General features: G+C 46.3%; 1 protein-coding gene across 10 annotated transcripts in view; it reads left to right on the top strand.

Moving 5' to 3' along the window:
- The window catches only part of ccdc33 (coiled-coil domain containing 33), a 304,008-nt gene that overhangs the window by 115,675 nt on the left and 163,328 nt on the right, over positions 1-25,005 (top strand). For all 10 annotated transcript variants that reach the window (XM_068015481.1, XM_068015480.1, XM_068015479.1 and 7 more), the window contains one exon: positions 20,950-21,083. In XM_068015481.1, coding sequence (XP_067871582.1) covers positions 20,950-21,083 — 134 coding nt within the window. The remainder of the gene's footprint in view (positions 1-20,949; positions 21,084-25,005) is intronic.

Raw genomic sequence — 25,005 nt, 5'->3', positions numbered from 1 at the left:
CACAGGCGTAATTTAAAAAAAAAATGCAAATCCGACTTTTTGCTCAGTTAATTTGGGAGGTTTGGTCTCAGAAACTGAGAACCACCCCTGGTTGGAGTTTAATGAAATCACTGCTTTGATGCAGCTTGCCAACGATCATGAATTTTTAACAATGCACAAACTCTCATCAATCTTTTAGCGATGTGGCTTTTTCTGAATGCAATCATGGCTTTCTAGAACAGGTGCTATAAAATATTACAAATCGTTCTCCCCAGGGGCAGCTTATAAACAAAGAAAAGAGATAAGCTCTTCCGAACCACTCTCGGGTGGAGATTTAATTGAACCAAATGTGTATTTTTTCTCCCTATAACCCTTGAAACAATTTATACATCCATATTTGTGTGTGTATGTGGGAGAGGGTAGGGGGAGTGTCTGTGAACTCGGAAGGTTGTAATCTCGGATGGTTTTGATTAGACAAGTACATCCATTATTCATCTCGTACATTGTGCACTGGAATCAGAAAACTGATCTGCTATAGTAATTCATGCTCTGCTATAGTAATTCATGCTCTGCTATAGTAATTCATGCTCTGCTGATGAAAGCCTGATGGCTTCTTCACAATAACAGATCCACTGTCTAGATAATGTGAGATTAAATGGCCGACAGGAAGCCTAATTCACTCAAAAGAACAAAGCATTAAGAGAGAAAAACAAATTGTTACTGGATGTGAGACACGGTTGTCTTTCAGCAACATGTGTTGTGCCAGTGCAATGCTTCGGAGAGTGACAGGTGAAATTAGACCTTTTTAATTACAATATAAATCTGAATACTTGCTTTGGGGTCTGCGCAAAAGTATAAATGTTTAAAGTTTATCACAGCGCCAGTAAAATGTTTCTTTTGACCCATAAATGACAAGTGGAGCAAACCTTTGAGCAAAAGTGTATTATAACCAATTAGCAACAATTAAACCCATTGAGTCTTTTCTATCTTTGCAGAATGCAAACATATTCATAATCATGTAAACTATTAATCGCTTAATATAACCAGGGTAATTATCTATATGTTATATTATAAAGCCCGTGACTGTGTGCATTTCTTGTCCACAAGCTTTTCTTCCTATTGTCACAATTTTTGCTCATGCTTTTTATACCAACATTTAACATTGCAGATACCTGTGCAAACAATTATACTGGGAAAATCCTATGTAAACAGGTCGGGTGATGTGGTAGTTACAGATTGTGGCCACTAGCTGGTGCTGTAGCCGCCCAATCCACTGCATCCTTTTGCACACTGTGAGCAATGCCATGGGAAGTTTACCAGTGCTGAAGGCTGTATTAACGTCTTTCTAATTTTCCTCCCCTCCTTTCCTGACTCTCATGGAGCTCTCACTCTGCAGGGTCTGCCAGCCCTCTAATATCTGGCTTGAGTGGCCTTTCTTATGTGGGAGCTTCAGTGGTGAGTGTTGTTAGGCTATTCACTCCTGTGAGGCATCATACCTGGGAAAATTTGATTCTCAGCTGAGAACCATGCACCCGACCTGTCACAGTGGGGAGTGACTGGATAGCAATCAGAAGCTGCAAACCTAGTTACTTGTTCCTTCTCTTTACCTTCATGTGGTTAGTCACATTTACCATGGGATCTAGCTGTGTTCAGTGGGGCCAGGGGCCACAACTCTTTCCAACAAAGCTCCCTATGTTGACAAACTGAGGAATTGCTCCTTTCCCTCTCACTGTCTCTTCTCGCAACACCTCTCCTCTTGCTCTCATATCCCCCTCCCTTTATCTTTAGTCTGCTCCCCCTCACTCTCCATTCCTGTCCTGTCCCTCTTACTTTCACCCTCTCTCTCACACCACTCACTCAGTCTCTTCTCCATCTTTCTTCCTCTCATTATATTCCACCCGTTACCCTTCTCTCCTTTCTCCCTCACTCCTCCTTTTCTCCCTATTCTATCCCTCTCTGTTCCTCACCTCCTACTCTTCCCTCCTCCTCTCTCCCTTCCTTTCCTCCTCACTCTCCTGCTCTCTTTCCCTTCACTCCGTCTCTTTCCCTCCTTTCTCACTTTCTCTTTATTCCTTTCCCTCTCCCTTCCCTTCCTTCTCCCTCTGCCTCACTCTTCCCATCTCCTTTCTCTTATTCTTACTTCTTCCTTACATGCCCAACCAGGAAAACAGCAAAAGCTCAAAGACAGCTGTAAAATAGCCTTACAACATGTGAAGACAAGAAAGTATACTGAGCACTGCCTACAGCAATGGTGGGTTTAATAATTATTGCATGGGATGTGAATTCCGAAGAAGTGAGAATTATTTTCTAGCAGGGTCTGAGGAATTATTCCAGGAGCATTTAGATTTCTTGGCACTTTTTCTTTTTGGCTGCCTTTTGAGTTTTCATTAATTCTGTCTTTCAAGCCAAAGATCACTTTTCTTAGAGAATGGTTATAGATATTTAAACATGAAAATAAAATTAATTGCAGGAACTCCAATCCAATATTAAATGTCTTCTCATTGGAGCTCTTAATGCCAGATACATCAATAACTTTGTAAACTGAAATCTTTTACAACACACACTGGCCATAATCCCCACCTACACCGCATTCTATATTCACAATACTGCACTTGATTGCTCCCTTTTAAAATCCTATTATGCAGCTTTAGACATGGTGAAACTTGCTGCGGATTATGTTTGTAACGTGTTTTGAATGCATTTTAAGGAAGTGAAAAATTGCCAGTTGTTTCTGTGTTTGTTTCTACTGAAGTAGGACAGTGCTAGCAAAGATTGGGGAATTGGTTTTCCTACCAGGCAGCGTCATTGAGGGTGGGGGCCATCGTTTTCCAGTCATTAGAACTGTAAGCCATGACTCAGTGGGTAGCACTGTCGCCTCTAACTCAACTTGTGGTTTCAAGCCCCACTTGACTTGAGCAGAAAGTCCAGACTGATACTCCAGTTCAGTACTGCCCCTCAAGAGAGTTGTTAAACCGAAGCCCCGTCTGGCCTCCTAAGAGAATGTAAACAATCCCATGGCATTATTTCAAAGAAAAGCAGGGATGTTCGTCCCCAATGTCCTGCTCAAAATTACCCCTCAGCCACCATCACTGAAAACAGATTGTCTTGTCATGATTGCATTGCTGTTTGTGGGACCTTACTGTACTTGTTTCCTATATTACAACAATAACTGTACTGCAAACTGTACTTAATTGACACCCTGAGGCTGCAAACGGCACTATATAAATGAAAGGGCTGGATTTTATGCAGTCGGCGGGGGTCCCGACACCAGGCCCAAAAGGTGAGGGGAACCCCACCTCGGCCACTTGGGGGACCCCTGACTGCATTTCACAACGCTCAGGCAATTAGCTGCCTGGTGCTGGGGGTCCCCATCCCTTTAAGAATGGGGATCTCGCCTCAAAGAGCTGCTGGCCAATCAGAGAGCCAACAGTTCACCAGTCCCAGCAGCGCCACCGGGAGCGATGTCCACTACTGGCATTACAATTAGGCCTGGGACCAGGAGCAGCAATGGAGCCCTGGAGTGCAGGTGGGTGGGGGTGGGCTTGCCAGGATCAGTCAAGCAGGCCTTGGTGAGGTGTGGGGGTGGTGCAGTTGAGGTAAAATGCCAGCGGTGGCGAGAATTTACAACATCCACTGGCGAGAATTTTTTTAACTTCATTTTGTGGGATGTGGGTGTCGCTGGATAGGCCAGCATTTATTGGCCATCCCTAATTGCCCTTGAACTGAGTGGCTTGCTAGGCTATTTCAGAGGGCATTTAAGAGTCAACCACATTGCTGTGGATCTGGAGTCACATGTAGGCCAGACCAGGTAAGGACAGCAGATTTCCTTCCCTAAAGGACATTAGTGAACCAGATGGGTTTTTACAACAATCGACAATGGTTTCATGGTCACCATTCGACTAGCTTTTAATTTCAGATTTATTAACAGAATTCAAATTTCACCATCTGCCGTGGTGGGATTTGAACCTGTATTCCCAGAGCATTAGGTCCCCAGAGCATTAGCCTCTGGCTCTGGATTACTAGCCCAGTGACATTACCACAATGCCACCACCTCCCCCTGGGCGGGAAGGTTGTCCTCGGCCTTCCTGTCACCGGACTAAATTCAGTGGCATCAGCAAAGCCACGGACACTCCACCCGCCGCCTTCCCACTCAATTTTATGGGTCCCCCTGGCACCCTACTTGTCCCGAGAATAAAATAAAACCCAGAGTCTTTCTTTTACACCAGCCTGCAATTTCCTGATCTGCTAAGGCCCCACCAGAACCTCGACTTGGAAAATTGTGGTGCTCTGTGGAATTTCCAACTCTCGATTTACTCAATTTTTCCTGTGATTTAAAGCATAGATGAGATCATTTAATTTGAGTGGGTCCCATTTACAAGTTAATGAGATGGAAGTAACTGTTGGGGGTGCATTTCCAGGGAAGTTATGATTCAAACACTGATCTGAAGTCACATGAACAATAAGCTCATCCTCTTAGCTCATGCATCCAGACACAGCTGATAATTCCTCCCCCAGCATCTGGCTCCTTCTTAACATATTTTGTGTGGCATCGGAGACAGCTTTCTGCAGCTGCTGTCTCTCATTGTGTAGTTAACATACAACCCGAGGAAATAGGAGCAAGAGTAGACCATACTGCCCCTCGAGCCTGCTCCACCATTCAATACAATCATGGCTGGTTTTCTGCCTCAGCTCTACTTACTCATCCACTCCCCATATCCCTTGATTCCCTGAGATATCAAAAATCCATTGATCTCAGCCTTAAATATACTCAATGACTGAGCATCCACATCCCTCTGGGGTAGAGAATTCCAAAGGACAACCCTCTGAGTGAAGAAATTTCTCCTCATCTCAGTCCTAAATTATCGACCCCTTATCCTGAGACTGTGTCCCCGTGTTCTAGATTCCCCAGCCAGGGGAAACAACCTCTCCGTGTCTACCCTGTCAAGCCCCTTCAGAATTTTGTATGTTCATAGCCTAAAGTAAGCTTGCTTTGGCTCAGTTTGCAGTGTTGTTCTCAGGCATCAAGGCCCGCTCCAGGACTTGAGAACAGAATTCACAGAGACATCTCACTGCAGTACTGAGGGAGCGCTGTATGTTGGAGGTGTAATTTTTCTGAAGAGGCTGGATTTTTCATTTCGGGTTGGGGCTCCAACGTTGGGATCAAATGAGGGCCCCTGACCCTGCACTGTGTCAGGAATTGTCACTCAATTTTTGGTGAGCTGGCCAATTAGTGGCCAGAGGGCAAGCTTGTTGTCCAATTAAAGACAAGCGGGTAGGCTTCTGAGGCTGGAAGGCCAATGGGATGTCCTCCAGCGATGTCACATTGGCAGCACCCTCCGAGGTGGGAGTTGCTGATGCCTGCAGAGGGAGAGAGAAGGTGCCTTAGAATGGAGGCAGCCCCTGAAAACCAGGTAGAAAAATTTGATGTAAAAACGGCCACTGCTGACAGGCTGTGATTGTGGAGGGGAACCCCTTCACTGGACAGCCAGCCACCTCAGCTGTGGCCCAGTGGCCGTGGCGGGGGTGGGGTGAGGGGGTGTGGTGGGTGGCCTAGCAGGATGAAGCACTGCCCCTCCCCCACCCCCCTTATCTTCTCCCACCTTGGAGGATGCATCCTCTCACTGGTGCTGCCTCAGAAAATTCATAGAAACATAGAAAATAGGAGCAGGAGTAGGCCATTCGGCCCTTCGGGTCTGCTCCGCCATTCAAAAAAGCTCATGGCTGATCGTCTAATTCAGTACCCTGTTCCCGCTTTCTCCCCATATCCCTTTGGCATTCCAGTTGGTGCAGGAGGTCCCTTAATTACCTCACTTGGCTACCCACCGCTTGTGGGTGAAGAGCTGCTCTGCCCCGACCTAGCCTCCTTGAAAGTAGCTTGGGGGCAGGGTGAAGCCGCCAAACCAGCACATGATGCAAAATGCCATGCCTGCCAGCCTCCAGTTCTGCCCCCAGCAGCCTCCGAAAATCCTACACAGTCTTCCCTCCAAAGTAGACATAAAAGGTCTTATTCAAAGAAGAGTATAGAGTTCTCCCAGTGTTCTGGCTAATATTTATCCTTTAACCAAAATCATGAAATAGATTAACTTGCTATTTATCATATTGCATTGCAGGATCTTACTGACTGCTACATTTGTCCATATAAAATAGTTGAAATGTAATTCACTGACTGAAGAGCTTTGGAACAGCAAGGAAACAAAGGGTTCTTTCTCCTTTCATTATATTGTTTAGGGTCAAATTCCTTCATGGTTTTGCTCCTCCCCGACCACTCCCTGGTGTGCAGCAAGGTTAGACTCAGACCAAAGAAGTTGCATCATTCCAAGCAGAAGGGCCACCCGCGCATCAACACGAGCAGAATTTCTCACCCACAGCTGTTACAAAAATTTCTAAATTCACTTGTAACAGCCCTTCAAAACACTCCCACATGGGATGCTGAGACCAAGTGGGCCCACATCAGAGACGCCATCTATGAGTCAGCTTCGACCACCTACGGCAAAAGTGCGAAGAGAAATGCAGAATGGTTTCAATCTCATAATGAAGAGCTGGAACCTGTCATAGCCGCTAAGCGCATTGCACTGTTGAACTACAAGAAAGCCCCCAGCGAGTTAACATCCGCAGCACTCAAAGCAGCCAGAAGCACTGCACAAAGAACAGCCAGGCGCTGCGCAAACGACTACTGGCAACACCTATGCAGCCATATTCAGCTGGCCTCAGACACCGGAAACATCAGAGGAATGTATGATGGCATGAAGAGAGTTCTTGGGCCAACCATCAAGAAGATCGCCCCCCTCAAATCTAAATCGGGGGACATAATCACTGACCAACGCAAACAGATGGACCGCTGGGTTGAGCACTACCTAGAACTGTACTCCAGGGAGAATGCTGTCACTGAGACTGCCCTCAATGCAGCCCAGCCTCTACCAGTCATGGATGAGCTGGACATACAGCCAACCAAATCGGAACTCAGTGATGCCATTGATTCTCTAGCCAGCGGAAAAGCCCCTGGGAAGGACAGCATTACCCCTGAAAGAATCAAGAGTGCCAAGCCTGCTATACTCTCAGCACTACATGAACTGCTATGCCTGTGCTGGGACGAGGGAGCAGTACTCCAGGACATGCACGATGCCAATATCATCACCCTCTATAAAAACAAAGGTGACCGCGGTGACTGCAACAACTACCGTGGAATCTCCCTGCTCAGCATAGTGGGGAAAGTCTTTGCTCGAGTCGCTCTGAACAGGCTCCAGAAGCTGGCCGAGTGCGTCTACCCTGAGGCACAGTGTGGCTTTCGTGCAGAGAGATCGACCGTTGACATGCTGTTCTCCCTTCGTCAGATACAGGAGAAATGCCGTGAACAACAGATGCCCCTCTACATTGCTTTCATTGATCTCACCATAGCCTTTGACCTCGTCAGCAGACGTGGTCTCTTCAGACTACTAGAAAAGATTGGATGCCCACCAAAGCTACTAAGTATCATCACCTCATTCCATGACAATATGAAAGGCACAATTCAACATGGTGGCTCCTCATCAGAGCCCTTTCCTATCCTGAGTGGCGTGAAACAGGGCTGTGTTCTCGCACCCACACTTTTTGGGATTTTCTTCTCCCTGCTGCTTTCACATGCGTTCAAGTCCTCTGAAGAAGGAATTTTCCTCCACACAAGATCAGGGGGCAGGTTGTTCAACCTTGCCCGTCTAACAGCGAAGTCCAAAGTACGGAAAGTCCTCATCAGGGAACTCCTCTTTGCTGACGATGCTGCTTTAACATCTCACACTGAAGAGTGCCTGCAGAGTCTCATCGACAGGTTTGCGGCTGCCTGCAACGAATTTGGCCTAACCATCAGCCTCAAAAAAATGAACATCATGGGGCAGGACGTCAGAAATGCTCCATCCATCAATATTGGCGACCACGCTCTGGAAGTGGTTCAAGAGTTCACCTACCTAGGCTCAACTATCACCAGTAACCTGTCTCTAGATGCAGAAATCAATAAGCGCATGGGAAAGGCTTCCAATGCTATGTCCAGACTGGCCAAGAGAGTGTGGGAAAATGGCGCACTGACACGGAACACAAAAGTCCGAGTGTATCAGGCCTGTGTCCTCAGTACCTTGCTCTATGACAGCGAGGCCTGGACAACGTATGTCAGCCAAGAGCGATGTCTCAATTCATTCCATCTTCGCTGCCTCCGGAGAATACTTGGCATCAGGTGGCAGGACCGTATATCCAACACAGAAGTCCTCGAGGCGGCCAACATCCCCAGCTTGTACACACTACTGAGTCAGCGGCGCTTCAGATGGCTTGGCCATGTGAGCCGCATGGAAGATGGCAGGATCCCCAAGGACACATTGTACAGCGAGCTCGTCACTGGTACCAGACCCACCGGCCGACCATGTCTCCGCTTTAAAGACGTCTGCAAACGCGACATGAAATTCTGTGACATTGATCACAAGTCGTGGGAGTCAGTTGCCAGCGTTCGCCAGAGCTGGTGGGCAGCCATAAAGACGGGGCTAAAATGTGGCGAGTCGAAGACACTTAGTAGTTGGCAGGAAAAAAGACATAGGCGCAAGGGGAGAGCCAACTGTGTAACAGCCCCGAGAAACAAATTTCTCTGCAGCACCTGTGGAAGAGTCTGAAACTCTAGAATTGGCCTTTATTGCCACTCCAGGCGCTGCTCCGCACACCACTGACCACCTCCAGGCGCTTATCCATTGTCTCTCTAGATAAGGAGGCCAAAGAAGATCTCTGTAACCTCCTCCAGTCCCACAACCCTCCAAGATACCTGTGCTCCTCCAATTCTGGTCATTTGCACATCCCTGATTTTCATCAATGGCAGCCGTATCTAGGCCCTAAGCTTTGTAATTCCTTCTCTAAACCTCTCCACTTCTCCTTTAAGACGGTCCTTAAAACTTCCCTCTTTGACCAATGAACAGAAGGAGGAGGCTCCACAAATATCCCAATCCTCAATGTTGGGGGAATCCCAACACGTAAGTGCAAAAGACAAAGCTGAAGCATTTGCAACCATCTTCAGCCAGAAGTGCCGAGTTAATGATCCATCTCGGACTCCTCCTGAAGTCCCCAGCATCACAGATGCCAGACTTCAGCCAATTCGATTCGCTCCACGTGATATCAAGAAACGGCTGAAGACACTGGAAACTGCAAAGGCCAAGGGCCTTGACAACATCCCAGCTGTAGTACTGAAGACCTGTGCCCCAGAACTAGCTGCGCCCCTAGCCAAGCTCCTCCAGTACAGCTAAAACACTGGCATCTACCCAGCAATGTGAAAAATTGCCCAGGTGTGTCCTGTACACAGAAAGCAGGACAAATTCAACCCGGCCAGTTACTGCCCCATCAGTCTACTGTCAATCAACAGTAAAGTGATGGAAGGTGTCATCGACAGTGCTATCAAACAGCACTTGCTTAGCAATAACCTGCTAACACTGACACTCAATTTGGGTTCCGCCAGGGCCACTCAGCTCCTGACCTCATTATCGCCTTGGTCCAAACATGGACAAAAGAGCTGAACTCAAGAAGTGAGGTGAGAGTGACTGCCCTTAACATCAAGGCAGCATTTGACTGAGTATGGCATCAAGGGGCCCTCGCAAAACTGGAGTCAATGGGAATCGGGGGGAAACCTCTCCGCTGATTGGAGTCATACCGAACGCAAAGGAAGATGGTTGTGGTTGTTGGAGGTCGATCATCTCAATCTCAGGACATCACTGCAGGAGTTCCTCAGGGTAGTGTCCAAGGCCCAACCATCTTCAGTTGCTTCATCAATGACCTTCCCTCCATCATAAGGTCAGAAATGGGATGTTCGCTGTTGATTGCACAATGTTCAGCACCATTCGCGACTCTTCAGATACTGAAGCAGTCCATGTCCATATGTAGCAAGACCTGGACAACATTCAGGCTTGGGCTGATAAGTGGCAAGTAACATTCATGCCACACAAGAGCCAGGCAATGATCATCTCCAACATGAGAGAATCCAACCATCTCCCCTTGGCATTCAATGACATAATGACATTCCCATCGGTTAATCCCCCCTATCAACATCCTGGGGGTTACCATTGACCAGAAACTGAACTGAACCAGTTATGTAAGTACTGTGGCTACAAGAGCAGGTCAGAGGCTGGGAATTCTGCAGCGAGTAACTCACCTCCTGACTCCCCAAAGCCTGCCCACCAAGGTACAAGTCAGGTGTGTGATGGAATACTCCCCACTTGCCAGAATGGGTGCAGCTCCAACAACACACAAGAAGCTCAACAACATCCAGGACAAAGCTGCCTGCTTGATTTGCACCCCATCCACCACCTTCAACATTCACTCCCTCCACCACCGATGCACAGTGGCAGCAGTGTGTACCATCTATAAGATGCACTGCAGCAACTTCCAAACCTGCAACCTCTACCACCTAGAAGGACAAGGGCAACAGATGTATGGGAACACCACTACGTGCCAGTTCCCCTCCAAGACACATACCATCCTGACTTGGAACTATATCGCTGTTCCTTCACTGTCACTGGGTCAAAACCCTGGAATTCCCTTCTTAACAGCACTGTGCGTGTACCTACACCACATGGACTGCAGCGGTTCAAGAAGGCGGCTTAAGGATGGGCAATAAATGCTGGCCTAGCCAGTGACGCCCACATCCCATGAAAGAATAAATAACATTCGCCAGCCTTATATACCTGCTGCACCCTCCACAAGTTTGATTGCATTCTATTTCAGCCTTCCCTCCCCTCTCCCCTGTCATAGCCTGGCTCTAATTTTAAGATGACGCCTTTTGTTCTTATGTTCCCCAGCACAGGAGATGGTTTCTGCCTATCAACACGACCTGTCAGTTCTGTTCTGACTGATGAAAGACAGGTGGGGTGTGCATGTTCTTTAGCAGTTTCCATTCTCTGAGGTGCCAACCTGGCTGAAAGCTAAACAAGACTCACCCACAGTGATTATGTGTTGGATTTGAGCTGATAGCAATCTGCTACAGGATGTATTGGGGGCTGGGAATCAGACTCCGGTTTTGAATTGGAGTCAAATGCTGAACTGCCAGAGGAACCAGGGCCTTCCTTAAGAGGTCCTAAAATGCTAATTCTATCACCATAAACCTGCACTGAGACAAAGCTCAGATGGCCATGTCCTAATGTGCACCAACTCCCATTCGCCCACCACGCTTGGTGATCTACATTGGCTCCTGGTGATCTACATTGGCTCCTGGTGATCTGCATTGGCTCCTGGTTTGGTAAAGCCTCGATTTTAAAATTCTCATCCTCATGTACAAATCCCTCTATGGCTTCACCCCTCCCTATCTTTGTAATCTCCTCCAGCCCTAGAATCCTCCGAGACCTCTGCATTCCTGGTCCCTTGTGCATCCCTGATTTTCATCACTCCACTACTGGTGGCTGTGTCTTTCGCCACCTAAGTCCTAAGCTCTGCAATTCCCTCTCTAAACCTCTCCGCCTCTCTATTGCTCTCTCCTCCTTTAAGACACTCCCTAAAACCTACCTCTTTGACCAAGCTTTTGGTTACTTGTTCTTAATATTTCCTTATGTGGCTAGGTGCCAAATTTTGTCTGATAACACTTCGGTGAAGCACCTTGGGACATTTTGTCTACATTAAAGGTATTCTATAAATGCCAGTTGTTGTCATAAGATCCTGGTTAATTGTGACATTATGCCACGCATTTCCTCTTGGGTGAAATACATAGAGAGATTGGGAAAATGCTGCACCTGAATGAGCTGACATTTGGAATATATTTATGGACCCTCCCCTCACTCCAACATAAAGATGTGTTAAATGAGCCTTTTGAGCAGAGATGGGAATGAGATGTGACCTGTTTATAGCACTGTTTCACAATTCCTTAAGAGAAAAACAATATTTATTACTTGTAGCTGAATGCTTTGACACTATATCCTCTGACAGTAAATGCCTTATTAAGGCAACCTAAAGATATCTGGTTATAGCCTGAAGCTGATTTAAATCCTGTCCTGTGGCGTCGGGTCTTGTTGTGAGGTGTATGTTGCCAAGGTACATTCCCCTCCCCTTTCACAGTGTGGCGAAAGTATTAAAAGGGACGTGCGGTTTGCTGATAGAGTCTGCCTGCTCGGGGGTTACGAATAATCTGCTATTTTCTTGAATGGATCCAGTTTGACTATCACTCCATTCCATTTAATGTCCATTATTGCAGCCAATGCATAGTGTCATTGTTTTCCTCCTCATGTGAAGCCATCAGTGTTTGTTGCTTTATTTGATACTTTCACAATGAATAAAATAATGTGTCTTAATCTAAACTAACGTGCATCTTCAAATACATAACCGTGAATAAAAGAATGTGGGAATGCTGAAAATCCCCAATTGAAACGAGGTTTCAGAAAATGCAAAACAGCTCGGCAGAGTCTGATAGAGAGAGGTAGAGAAAGATAGATCGTGCTGGAGAGTGGAAGAGAAGAGAAGAGTTTGAGGTAGAACAGGTGTTGGAGGCAGTTTCTTTGGGCAGGAGAGCCGAGAACTAGGGGGTCGTGGTCTCTGGATAAGGGGTTGGCCATTTAGAGAGTTGTGAATCTTTGGAAATTCTCTACCCCCGAGAGATAGTCAAGACTGAGATCGACAGGCCTAACGGAATCAAGGAATATGAGGGTAGGGTGGGCAAGTGGAGTTGAGGTGGAAGATCAGCCATGATTGCATGGAGCGATGGAGCAGGCTGAAGAGGCAGTATGGCCTACTCCTGCTCCTATTTATTAAGCTCTTATGGAGGGGAGTCTGGGAGGTCATGTACTATGAGTCCTTGGAAAAAGTGCAGAGGAGATTTACTAGAATGGTACCAGGGATGAGGTAATTCAGTTATGTGGAGAAACTAGAGAAGCTTCTTGTTAGAACAGAGAAACTTAATAGACTCTTACAGCACAGAAGGGGACCATTCAGCCCATTGTTCCTGTGATGGCTCTCTGAAAGAGCTATCCATTTAGTCCCACTCCCCTTGCTCTTTCCCCATAGCCCTGTAAGTGTTTCCCATTCAATTACTTATCTGATTCCCTTTTGAAAGTTACTATTGGATTTTCTGCCACCGCCCTTTCAGGCAGCGCATTCCAGAGCTAAATAACTCGCTGCATAAAAAAATCTCTCCTCTGGCTCTTTTGCCAATTATCTTAAACCTGTGTCCTCTGGTTACCAACCCTCCTACCAGTGGAAACATTTTCTTCTTATCATAATTTTGAATACCTCTATTAAGTCTCCCCTTAACGCTCTCCCATTAACTGTCTCTGTTCTGAGGATAACAACCCCAGCTTCTCCAGTGTCTCCACATAACTGAAGTCCCATATCCCTGGTACCATTCTAGCAAACCTCCTCCACCACCCCCTCCAAGGCTTTGACATCCTTCCCAAAGTGTGATACCCAGAACTGGACACAGTATTCTAACTGTATGCGAAGGTTTGGGAGGGGGAGGGGTAATCTGCCTAGGACGAGGTATGGATTCACGAGGGTGTAAGATAAAGCATCTGAAAACTTTATGAGGTTTACGTGTGCGGGTAATTATCACTTAGGGGATCAGCAGTGATACATCATAACAACAGCCTGTATGTGTACGCTGTGGCTGATTAACATGTGGGGAGAGGCTGCTTGCAGGGACTGCATCAAAACAAACAGCTTCAAAGGAAGAAGTGAGAGGCAGAAATATAAATCAACCGTTTTTTCAAACAAGACCTTCATTAATTTTTGATCTACTGATCGCTTTGAAGGGATGGGGAAGTGAGAGGTCAGACAGGTTATAGGAAAAATGGAAAATCTTAAGCCACCTATTGGCAAACGAGGAGGACCCAAGGGATATTTCTTGGCTCTTTAGAAATACCAAAAGACAAGAGGGATCTATTGAGAGTCCATATGGGCTGTCTTACTTACAGTTACTGGCTCATGAAAACTGGAAATAGGCAGGAAGCTTGTGAAAAGGAGAAAGGCAATTTAATATTTCAGGTTGAGATGTTCTGCTAGGTTTGGATTTGAAGAAGAATCTCAAAATGCTAACTCCCCCTTTTCTCTTTTGCAAATGCTGACTGACCTGCTGTGCGCTCCAAGTACCTTTTGGTTTTAAATTTCTGTTTTCCAGGACTCGCATTTTCTCTTTTTACAATGGGGAATGTAGTGCCTTCTGCTAATCTAAGACAATAAACGACTCAAGGTTACCCCTGTGTGATATTTGATGGGCCAGCTAGTCATTTCCTGTCTGTCGGTTTCGTGTATGCCATCTGAAGTTACAGAGGTGAGGAGAAATTGCTTCTCTCAAAGGGTCGTCAATCTGTGGAATTCACTACCCCAGAGTGCGGTGGATGCCGGGACATTGGGTAAATTTAAGGAGGAGATAGACAGATTTTTAATTAGAACTGGGTCGAAGGGTTATGGAGAACGGTCAGGAAAGTGGAGTTGAGGCCGAGATGAGATCAGCCATGATCGTATTGAATGGCGGAGCAGGCTCGAGGGGCTGAATTGCCTACTCCTGCTCCTAGTTCTTATGTTGTTATGCTCTTAAGTTATCATGTATTTTAATGGAGCATTCACCTAATGGACCCCCCACTCCCTCGAATTCCCCCTCAACCTCCTGTGCCTCTTTACCTCCCTCTCCTCCTTTAAACCCACCTCCTTGTCCTAGCTGTGGTTGCTCCTTCTAACATTTTCTTTGGCTCAGGGTCCTTCCTATTCCCCCCCTTCTCATCTTTGACATGCCTTGTGATGTTTTTAATTACATTAAAGGTGCAATATAAATGCAAGTTATCATTTGCAGTAGAAAGAGTTAAATACTCCTTTAAAATAAGGAACAAAATAAGTTCACACCAAGGGGTAATGTCCTCATACCTAATATCACACTGGACAATTTCGAGACTAAAGTATTTAAAAATAATGAAAAGGAGGGGAGTAAATTTCCAATGTAATTGAAGTAGGAGGAATGCTTGCTAAACTCCCTAATCCCTGACCTGCTAATGAGGTTCCATTTGAGAATTGCTGATCATAGAAAAAGACAGTAATTTGCCATTAACAAAAACTGGGAAAATGGAACTGAACATGAGTGGTTTGTTCTGAGTAAATTTGTTCCTTTTATAATGATGATGATGGTTAACATGTTCAGGCTCAAATCCTGAATAAGCTGAATCCTTTTGTTAATGCTTACCTTGTCAACCAGCATGATTAACTCTTCATAGAGAGAGGGGAATGGCTATGAGGCTAACCGTTATCCTGCAGTGCGGTGCGGAGATGAAGCGATAAACTGCCTGGGCCCCAAGCTCTGGAATTCCCTCCCTAAACCTCTCCGCCCCTCTACCTCACTTTCCTCCTTTGAGACACTTCTTAAAACCTACCTCTTTGACCAAGCTTTTGATCATCTGTCCTAATATCTCCTTATATGGCTCAGTGTCAAGTTTTTTTTGGTAACGCCCTGTGAAATGCCTTGAGACGTTTTTAACTAGGTTAAGGGTGCTACATAAATGCAAGTTGTTGTTGGTGAATGAAGGCTGATCCTAAGTGAGTATGAGACACGACCTAGTGCCTGTTGACTCAATGAGGGACAACTGACAACCTGTTGTCTTGCTTTGAGCAGACATGCGTTGGGCACTGAGGGATCTTTGCTGTTGTTTATCTGCCTGTGTAAGCCGACAATGAGCTAAATTTTTATTTAAATATCGTGCAGGAAAGAGAAATGAAAATAAGAGGTGTTGCAGTGTCATCTGCAATATCCGCACTCCTGATGATCTGCTAGAACTTTCAACAGGACAGGACCTCACTTGGGACATCCAGTAGTTTGTTTTCAGTTTGGATGTTAAAAGATCCCGCAGTTACAGCTTTGAAGAAGAGCAGAGGAGTTCACCCCGGTCTCCTGGGCCAATATTTATCCCCCAATCGACATCACTGAAATCAGATTATCTGGCTGTTATCACATTGCTGTTTTGTGGGAGCTTGCTGTGCACAACTTGGCGGCCATGTTTCCTCCACTACCACAATGACCAAACTTCAGTAAGTACGTCATTGGCTCTAAAAAGCGTTAGGATGTCCTGAGGCCATGAAAGTTGCTATATAAATGCAAGTCTTTCTTTTTGTACTAATTGGCTGATCCCTGTTTGAAGACCTGAGTGTGCAGGGGCTAGTTAGCAAGCATTTGATTTTCAGCAACAACACTGGCTGTGCGAATCGAGCTCTCTGCTGCTATAGTTTGTGTGCCCCTAATATGTAAATGAGGCTGTCCCTCATGAGGGGGGATCTGGGCAGCTCACGGACAGACAGAAGAGGCGGGTGGAAGTCCTGCCCAGATCACGCGGATGCTGCGGAATTTGCACCCTTGCCGAAGATCGGGCCTTTATCAGGCCAAGTTTAGCAAGTGTACATGTCGGTGTTATCTCTCAGAGATGCCGGTCAGCCTGATCCGGGGTGGGGGGGGGGTCCGACCCTGATTGTTGTGTGCACCGGGGTCACTGGGAAAGATGATACAATCAGTGTCCAGTCGGATGGTTCCCCGAGCAGACCGCCAAAGTCATTTGGCGGAATGCCTCATCACCAGAACTTTCAAACAAGCACCAAGACGTAGCTTGGCTGGTGGTGAGAAGGGCCCTCCCCGTCAGATCCTTCCTGCACACCTGAAGTCTCGCCCCCTCCGCACAATGCCCTCGTGGTGGCTGTGGTGGGGAAGAGACGGTTGCCCACCTCCTCCTGGAATGTGTCTTTGCAAAGCAGGTGTGGAAAGAGATGCAGTGGTTTTTGTCGAGGTTCATCCCAAGCAGCTCTGTAACACAGGAGTCTGTGCTCTACGGGCTGTTCCCAGGGACGCACACCGAGATAAACATCAACGGCTGCTGGAAGACTATCAATTCGGTGAAAGACACCCTTTGGTCTACCCGAAACTTGCTGATCTTCCAGCGCAGAGAGTTGTCCACGACCGAATGTTGCAGACTGGCACATTCCAAGGTCCAGGACTACGTGCTGAGGGACGCACTAAAGCTTGGGGCAGCCGCAGCAAAGGCTCAATGGGGAAAGACCACAGTGTAAGTTCCCCCCACCAAGCTGAACTGAGGGGCTGGATCCATGGGAAACCCCTCGATCTGTATCGGAGAAATTTTCATTTGCTGTAAATGTAAAAATGTAATTGGCATGACAAATGTGAAATGGAAGGGTTGTGAAGCAACTCATGATAGTATTGAAGGAAACTGATCTCCCTTGCAATGTTTGTATTTTTTGGTGCTGTTTGAAACTGTTTGGCAATGTAATTTTTACAGATTTTTATGAATAAAGTTTATTTTGGAAATTAAAAAAAAAAATCAGTGTCCTTGTGAGGAGTCTGCGGACACGGCGAAGGGGCACAAATCAGACAACTCCAGCCTGCTGCTTGCCAAAGCAGGTCGACAGCAGCGGAGTTTGTCACCTGGTATCTTGGTGAAGAGTTTGAGGTGGAAGAAAGACGTGGAGTGTTTCATGAGGTTGTGAGAGCGGAATTGATTCCACCTGATTAGCAGTGCCTGCTCATTCCCCATCATGCCTTAAGGGCCTGAGGTAATGATAATCCTTTAGAGTGATCCTGGTCACATGACTCTTCAGAGCACAGGAAGAAGCCACACTGACCCCTGAAAGAAGCACTGCATTAAGCCAGCAGGATTAGCCATAAGGGTCTCACGAGGGCCAGGGTGGAGAGGAGGAAGTGGGGGCAGGGGGAAGTCGGGTGATGGTCTAGGTGACTTTGTTCTTTGTCTTTGCTGCTGTTGAGGGCTTCATATCTCCAGAGGGCCAGCCAGATGTTTGTTTATATAAACGGGCGCTGATTGAGGAAATGACGCTTTTAGTGATCAAACTGGAGTTTTGTTGCGAAGCTACTGAAAAGTCTGCAAACATTGTAAAGGTGATCCAGGATTGCAACGGAAAGCTCTTCCATGCCATGCTGAGTTTCCTTGCAAGGCTACTTCTCAAACACTCGGTATTTATTCCAGGGAGGTGATTGTTGGGGCAGAGATCGTCGTTTACAATCCAGTGGCCTATGGTATTGGTAGGCCCAGTGCTACCGACTTGTGAACTCCTTTGTTGAAGTGAGTGTTTGCAGGGCTGGAGAGCAGGCAGGTATTTCAGACTGGAGCTATACTGCCACACTGGCAGTGAGAGATGTGTGAGGGAATAGTGGCAGTATGGCCCTGGAGACAGATCGGTGGCCTGACTCTGTAGTGTGTTTGAGTAGGAAAAATTAAAGTTTGTTTTTTTAATTTGTTCATGGGATGTGGGCGTCGCTGGCTAGGCCAGCATTTATTGCCCTAATTGCCCTTGAGAAGGTGGTGGTGAGCTGCCTTCTTGAACCACTGCAGTCCTTGGGGTGTAGGTACGCCCACAGTGCTGTTAGGAAGGGAGTTCCAGGATGTTGACCCAGCAACAGTGAAGGAACGGCGATATAATTCCAACTCAGGATAGTGTGTGACTTGGAGGGGAACTTGCAGTTGGTGGTGTTCCCATGCATCTGCTGCCCTTGTCCTTCTAGGTGGTAGAGGTCGCAGGTTTGGAAGGTGCTGTTGAAGGAGCCTTGGTGAGTTGCTGCTGTGCATCCTGTAGATGATACACACTGCTGTCACTGTGTGTCGGTGGTGGAGGGAGTGAATCTTGAAGGTGGTGGATGTGGTGCCAATCAAGCAGGCATCTTTGTACTGGATGCTGTTGAGCTTTTTGAGTGTTGTTGCAGCTGCACTCATTAAGGCAAGTGGAGAGTATTCCATCACACTCCTAACTTGTACCTTGTAGATGATGAACAGGCACTGGGTAGACAGAATTCCCAGCCTCTGACCTGCTCTTATAGCCACAGCATTTATGTGGCTGGTCCAGTTCAGTTTCTGGTCAATGGTGACCCCCAGGATGTTGATAGTGGGGGAAGTAGTGATGGTAATGCCATAGAGCATCAAGTGGAGATGGTTGGATTCTCTCTTGTTTGAGATGGTCATGGCCTGGTAATTGTGTGGCACGAATGTTACTTGCCACTTATCAGCCCAAGCCTGAATGTTGTCCAGGTCTTGCTGCATATGGACATGGGCTGCTTCATTATCTGAGGAATCGCGAATGGTGCTGAACATTGTGCAATCATCAGCTAACATCCCCACTTCTTACCATTTTGATGGAGGCGTCATCGATGAAGCAGCTGAAGATGGTTGGGCCTAGGACACTACCCTGAGGAACTCTGTAGCTGTCTTTTCCAGAGTTCAGTTGGGCGGAAGGCACTTGAACTGATTACATCATGACACTAGGATCACTAGAAGCACCGTAAATGAAGGTAGAGCTGATTGGTTTTTATTTTTATTTTTTATTTAGAGATACAGCACTGAAACAGGCCCTTCGGCCCACCGAGTCTGTGCCGACCAACAACCACCCATTTATACTCACCCTACAGTAATCCCATATTCCCTACCACCTACCTACACTAGGGGCAATTTACAACGGCCAATTTACCTATCACCTGCAAGTCTTTGGCTGTGAGAGGAAACCGGAGCACCCGCAGGAAACACACACAGACACAGGGAGAACTTGCAAACTCCGCACAGGCAGTACCCAGAATCGAACCCGGGTCGCTGGAGCTGTGGGGCTGCGGTGCTAACCACTGCGCCACTGTGCCACCCCAACTGTCTTCTGGGAACCATGTGCACACATGACGGGGCCCCAACACAGGCTTCAGAATCCCACATAGGTTGAAGGCCGCAGAATGGTAGTATAACTCTGATCTATGCATCCATTGTCACATCATTGTGAACTATTTAACAGCATCCTTAGCGAGGGAAGCAACTATCAAAAGAAGTGGTTGAGGCAAATAGCAAAGATGGCCCTTAAAGAGAAGCTAGATAAACGATAAGGGAGAAAGGACTTGAATGATATATTGATGAAGTTAGATGAAATAGGGTGGGTGGAGGATGTGTGGAGCATAAACACCAGCACAGGCCAGTTGGGCTGAGTGGCCTATTTCTGTGCTGTATATTCTGTGCAGTTCTAACTTGCAAATTCTCTGTCTTCGTTGTGATGTGCATACTGCAACATTAGTGCTGATGGATGCCAATCCTATGCCATTTCCCCAGAGCCCTGCAAATATTCCCCTTCAAATATTTATCCAGTTCCCTTTTGAAAGTTACCATTGAATCTGCTTCCACCGCCCTTTCAGGCTGCGCATTTCAGATCACAGCTTACTGCGTAAAAAACATTCTCCTTTATTTTCCCTCTGATTCTTTTGCCAATTACCTCTGGTTACTGACATAAGAACATAAGAAATAGGAGCAGGAGTAGGCCTTTCAACCTATCGAGCCTGCTCTGCCATTCAGTGAGATTATGGCTGATCTTCTACCGCAATGCCATTTTCTCGCACTATCCCTGTAACCCTTGATGTTTTTAATATGTAGAAATCTATCGATCTCAGTCTTGAACATACTCAACAACTGAGCCTCCCCAGCACTGTGTTGCAGAGAATTCCAAAGATTCACCACCCTCTGAGTGAAGAAATTCCTCCTCATCTCAGTCCTAAAGGGCCTACCCCTTTATTGTGAGACTGTGTCCCCTGGTTCTGGAGTCCCCAGCCAGGAGAAACATCCTTCCTGCATTACCCTGTCGAGCCCTGTAAGAATTTTATATGTTTTGAATGAGATTATCTCTCATTCTTCTAAACTCCAGAGAATGCAGATCCAGTCTATTTAATTGTTCCTCATAGGACAATCCCTCCATCCCAGGAATTGGTCTGGTGAACCTTCATTGCACTCCTTCTATGGCAAGTATTTCTCCCTGTGGAAACATTTACTCTATCAAAACCCCTTCCTGATTTTGAACACCTCTATTAAATCTCCCCTTAACCTTCCCTGCTCTAAGGAGAACAATCCCAGATTGTCCCAGAGCGGGATCGATTCTGGAGCCTTGTGAGGTTTCGGTATTTAACTCACTAATTCGGTGAGCTAAGTCTTCACTCTGGTGAAATAAATTCTAATGCAAAGTTTTATCTCTCTTCCTTAGTAAAAGTGGATCAGATGGAGAGAAAAGGCAAGGAGCTCAGGGTGTTACCCACGCCACAACCCAACCCACCTACTCACCATCCTGGGGGGAGAAGGTAACAGTGGAGATAGATGCGGAGAATGCCAAGGATGAAGGTGAGATTCACAGCTCCCGAATTGATTTATTTCCCATTGCTTTCACATCTGATAAACCCGAAAGATTCCTCTTAAGCTTTTTTTTTTAAACCCATCTTTACCCCCGCACATTTCGTCACTAATTATACTCCAGGTCTCCTTAGAGTCCATCATCTAGTCAGTCATCGGGAACCTATCTGCAAAGCTTTGACAATCTGGCACCATGTTGCCTTACATGCACAGAATCATTTCTAGCGTTTTCTGTGCGCTGTTGTGTCACAACAAACGATCCCACCCCGCACCCCCCCCAACACCCGTCAGCCCCTGTCCCATTGTCCTCACATGATTTATCGCTGTGACAGAATATCCCAAGATATTTCACAGTGGGCTCTGGGCAGGAAGCTAAGAGGAATTGAACTCACCGCAAAATGAGGTTTTATAAAATCGGAAGAACCCGCAAAGAAAGTGTAAACAGGATCACGCGGGCGGGCTTAACCTGCTTGAAATCACATAACAAAATCCCAGTAATCCGTTAACTAGTTTGCAAAGGAATTTTGTGATTAGACCTGCTTACAAATGAATGACCAATTTGTCCAATTAACATGTGCCATAACATCCGTAGCTTATTGTTTTACAAAACACTAAATAAAGAAACTCTTCGATTTCTATGGTGCTCTTCAGGACCTCACGACTTCCCAAAGTGCTTTGCAGCCAATGAAGTACTTTCTGAAGTGTGGTCACTGTTGTAATGTGGGAAACGCAGCAGCCAATTTGCGCACAGCAAGCTCCCACAAAAAAAAGCAATGTGATAATGACCAGCTAATCTGTTTCTGTGATGTTGATTCAGGGATAAATATTGGCCAGATCACCGGGGAGAACTCCCCTGCTCTTCTTAGAAATAGTGCCTTGGGAGCTATGACGTCCACCTGAGAGGGGCAGACGGGGTGTCGGCTTAACAACTCATCCGAAAGTCAGCAACTCTGACAGTGCAGCACTCCCTCAGTACTGCACTGGAGCGTCAGGCTGGAATTTTGTGCCACATAACCAACCCTCTTTGATACTTCTCCAGAAGTTCTGTGAATGGTGGTTGGGGGAGGGGGAGATTTCCCGACCGATACTGCTCCCGTACAATCTCTTCATGTTAAATTTCCCATGACCCTGAGCCAGGGTAAATATCGTGGCCTGGGATTCTTTGACAAATCGCCCAGTGTGGGGCCCTAAGTTCCTCCCTGTGCGTTCCAACACAAGCATTGACCCATTTCTTTTTAAGCGGGTTGAAGCCAGTGCGAAGAGACTGTTGGGGGGGTGGGGGGGGGGTGGGGGGTGCGAAGAGAGCAGGGCAATGGGGATCCAGTACGCTTGCGTTACGCCATTTGAACCGGAAAAGCGCCGGTCAGATGATCCAAGCCGTGGCGCGTCTCCATGAATGGAGAGAAATTAAGGATGAGGAGGAATAAAGTGATTAAAGTAAGGAATGGGGTCAAGGCCTATCCCGCGATATTGGATCAGTGGTGCACTCTGATTAAAAAGCACAGTCAACAAAGCATGTTCTCTGGCACACAGGAATGTGCTGCTTATGTTAGCTAAAAATAATAATTTGCAAGGATCGGATTCCCCTGAAGCATTCAAGAGATCAAAAAACAGGGCTGCGGTCTAATAATGGGGGAATGGTGGGGTGGGAATATTATTTGGGAAATGGTGAATGTCTTAGTAGCGTAGAATTGCTCTATTTCCCCATCTGTGTGTTCCCCCATCTCACCCCTGGATGTGATGGCCTTAAAACATAGCAATCTGCTTATTCTGTTAGGGTTAACATCATACAGTCCAGAAGCATCCTTGCCATTTCTTCCTGATACATCATTGATGTATATTGATTGTCTCTACCTGCCTCATAGGCTGCTATTGATGGCTCAGCTCACTGTCTGATTGGTTCATGAGAGCAACATGTTCACCATAGGTAACTTTCTAATTAGTCCAAAGACTCTCCACTCAACCTCTTAAGCAGCTGACACTGACTGAAAGTTAAATGTGCCGACTGTTGTATGTTTCCATTAAAATGTTAGATTTTCTAATATTAGATCTTCTATCGTTCGCTCTCCCTACATTTTATTTAGTGTTTTTTTTTTGTTTTCTCAATTCATTTTGCTTTCAAATCCGTTCCAAAGGTTAAAAGCAAAATACTGCGGATGCTGGAAATCTGAAATAAAAACAAGAAATGCTGGAACCACTCAGCAGGTCTGGCAGCATCTGTGAAAAGAGAAGCAGAGTTAACGTTTCGGGTCAGTGACCCTTCATCGGAACTGACAAATATTAGAAAAGTCACAGGTTATAAGCAAGTGAGGTGGGGGTGGGGCAAGAGATCACAAAGGAGGTCTAGGTTGGACCAGGCCACATAGCTGACCAAAAGGTCACGGAGCAAAGGCAAACAATATGCTAATGGTGTGTTGAAATTTAGCAGCAAGTGCAAACCTGGAAAAAAACAGTGGGTAAGCAAACTGAACAAACTAAGATGAAATGAAATAAATGCAAAAAAAGATTGTAAAAAATGTAAAAAAAGAATGTAAAAACAAGGAAGAAAAAATAACTAAAAATGAAAGTAAAATGGGGGGCTGTCATGCTCTGAAATTATTGAACTCAATGTTCAGTCCGGCAGGCTGTAGTGAGCCTAATCGGTAGATGAGATGCTGTTCCTCGAGCTTGCGTTGATGTTCACTGGAACACTGCAGCAATCCCAGGACAGAGATGTGAGCATGAGAGCAGGGGGGGGAGTGTTGAAATGGCAAGCAACCGGAAGCTCAGGGTCAAAGGTTGTCAGCCTCACCTTTCCTTCACCGCCCTCGATTCCACTACCACTGTCCTGCTACCAGACATCAAACTGTGGAAGAGCCAGGTTTTCCGAAGTTCAGCACCTAAGGGCGAAAGCCATTCTGTTTGGTATCTCCCAGAAATTCTGTGCCTCACTCCTGATCTCATTCTCATGGATGCAACCTTTGTGTTCTGTTTCACTCTCAGCTGAGCTTCAAACCCCCCCATCCAGACCATCACCACAACCTTCGACTCATCTCCATCCCTACCTTAATTCATCACTGTTAAAACATAAGAAATAGTAGACCATACCCTTGAGTCTGCTGTTCACCCCCAGACTTGACTTTTCTAATGCTCCTCTCACCAGTCTCCCTCACTCCACCCTACAAATACTTCAGTTCATCCAGAATTCTGCTGCTTGCATCATATTCCATACACAGTCCCGTCACCTATTGCCCCCTGCCCTTGCTGACAGTTATTGCCCAGCACATTAAGTTCAAAATACTCACCTTCATCTAGAAATCCCTTTGTGGCTTCATTCCTCCCAAGCTCTGTAACGTCTTACAACCCTAAATCCTTTCTCTGACCAGCAACACCCACCCCCCATCCCCTTGTCAATTGTGTGTTACCCACTCCTGTCCACAATCTATGGCTCAACAATATTCCATCTTCGCTCCTTTTCAAAAGTCTGAAATTGGCTGCCATGTTTTCCACATTACAACAGTGACTACACTTCGAAAAGTATTTCATTGGCTGTAAAGCACTTTGGGGCTTCCTGTGGTTATGCAAGGCGCTATAGAAATGCAAGTTCTTTCTATCTTTCTGTAACCAGCCCTTCCCAAATCCATGCTCTTTGGGGAGGGCTCTAACTAAACCATAGATTACAAATATCTACACTTGTCTTAGTTCCAGCTCAACGGTGTTGGTTCATTGGTATGTAGGTGTGTTATGGCCAATCGCTGCTCTGGGTCATGTCTCCCCACTACCCATCTGAATGAATAAAGGCATCAAAGAATAGCTGTCCTTGCACAGTATGGTAAAGGGCACTGAATGGGAAAGTGTATGCTGGATCTATTTTGCTTTGAGGAATTATAGTGACCAAGACAACAAGCGATATACTGACATTCAAGTTGAAAGA

This window comes from Heterodontus francisci, chromosome 35 (assembly GCF_036365525.1).
Source record: "Heterodontus francisci isolate sHetFra1 chromosome 35, sHetFra1.hap1, whole genome shotgun sequence".
Taxonomy (NCBI): Eukaryota; Metazoa; Chordata; class Chondrichthyes; order Heterodontiformes; family Heterodontidae; genus Heterodontus; species Heterodontus francisci.
The sequence above is the reverse complement of the archived record's forward strand: the minus strand, read 5'-3'. Positions and strand labels throughout refer to the sequence as shown.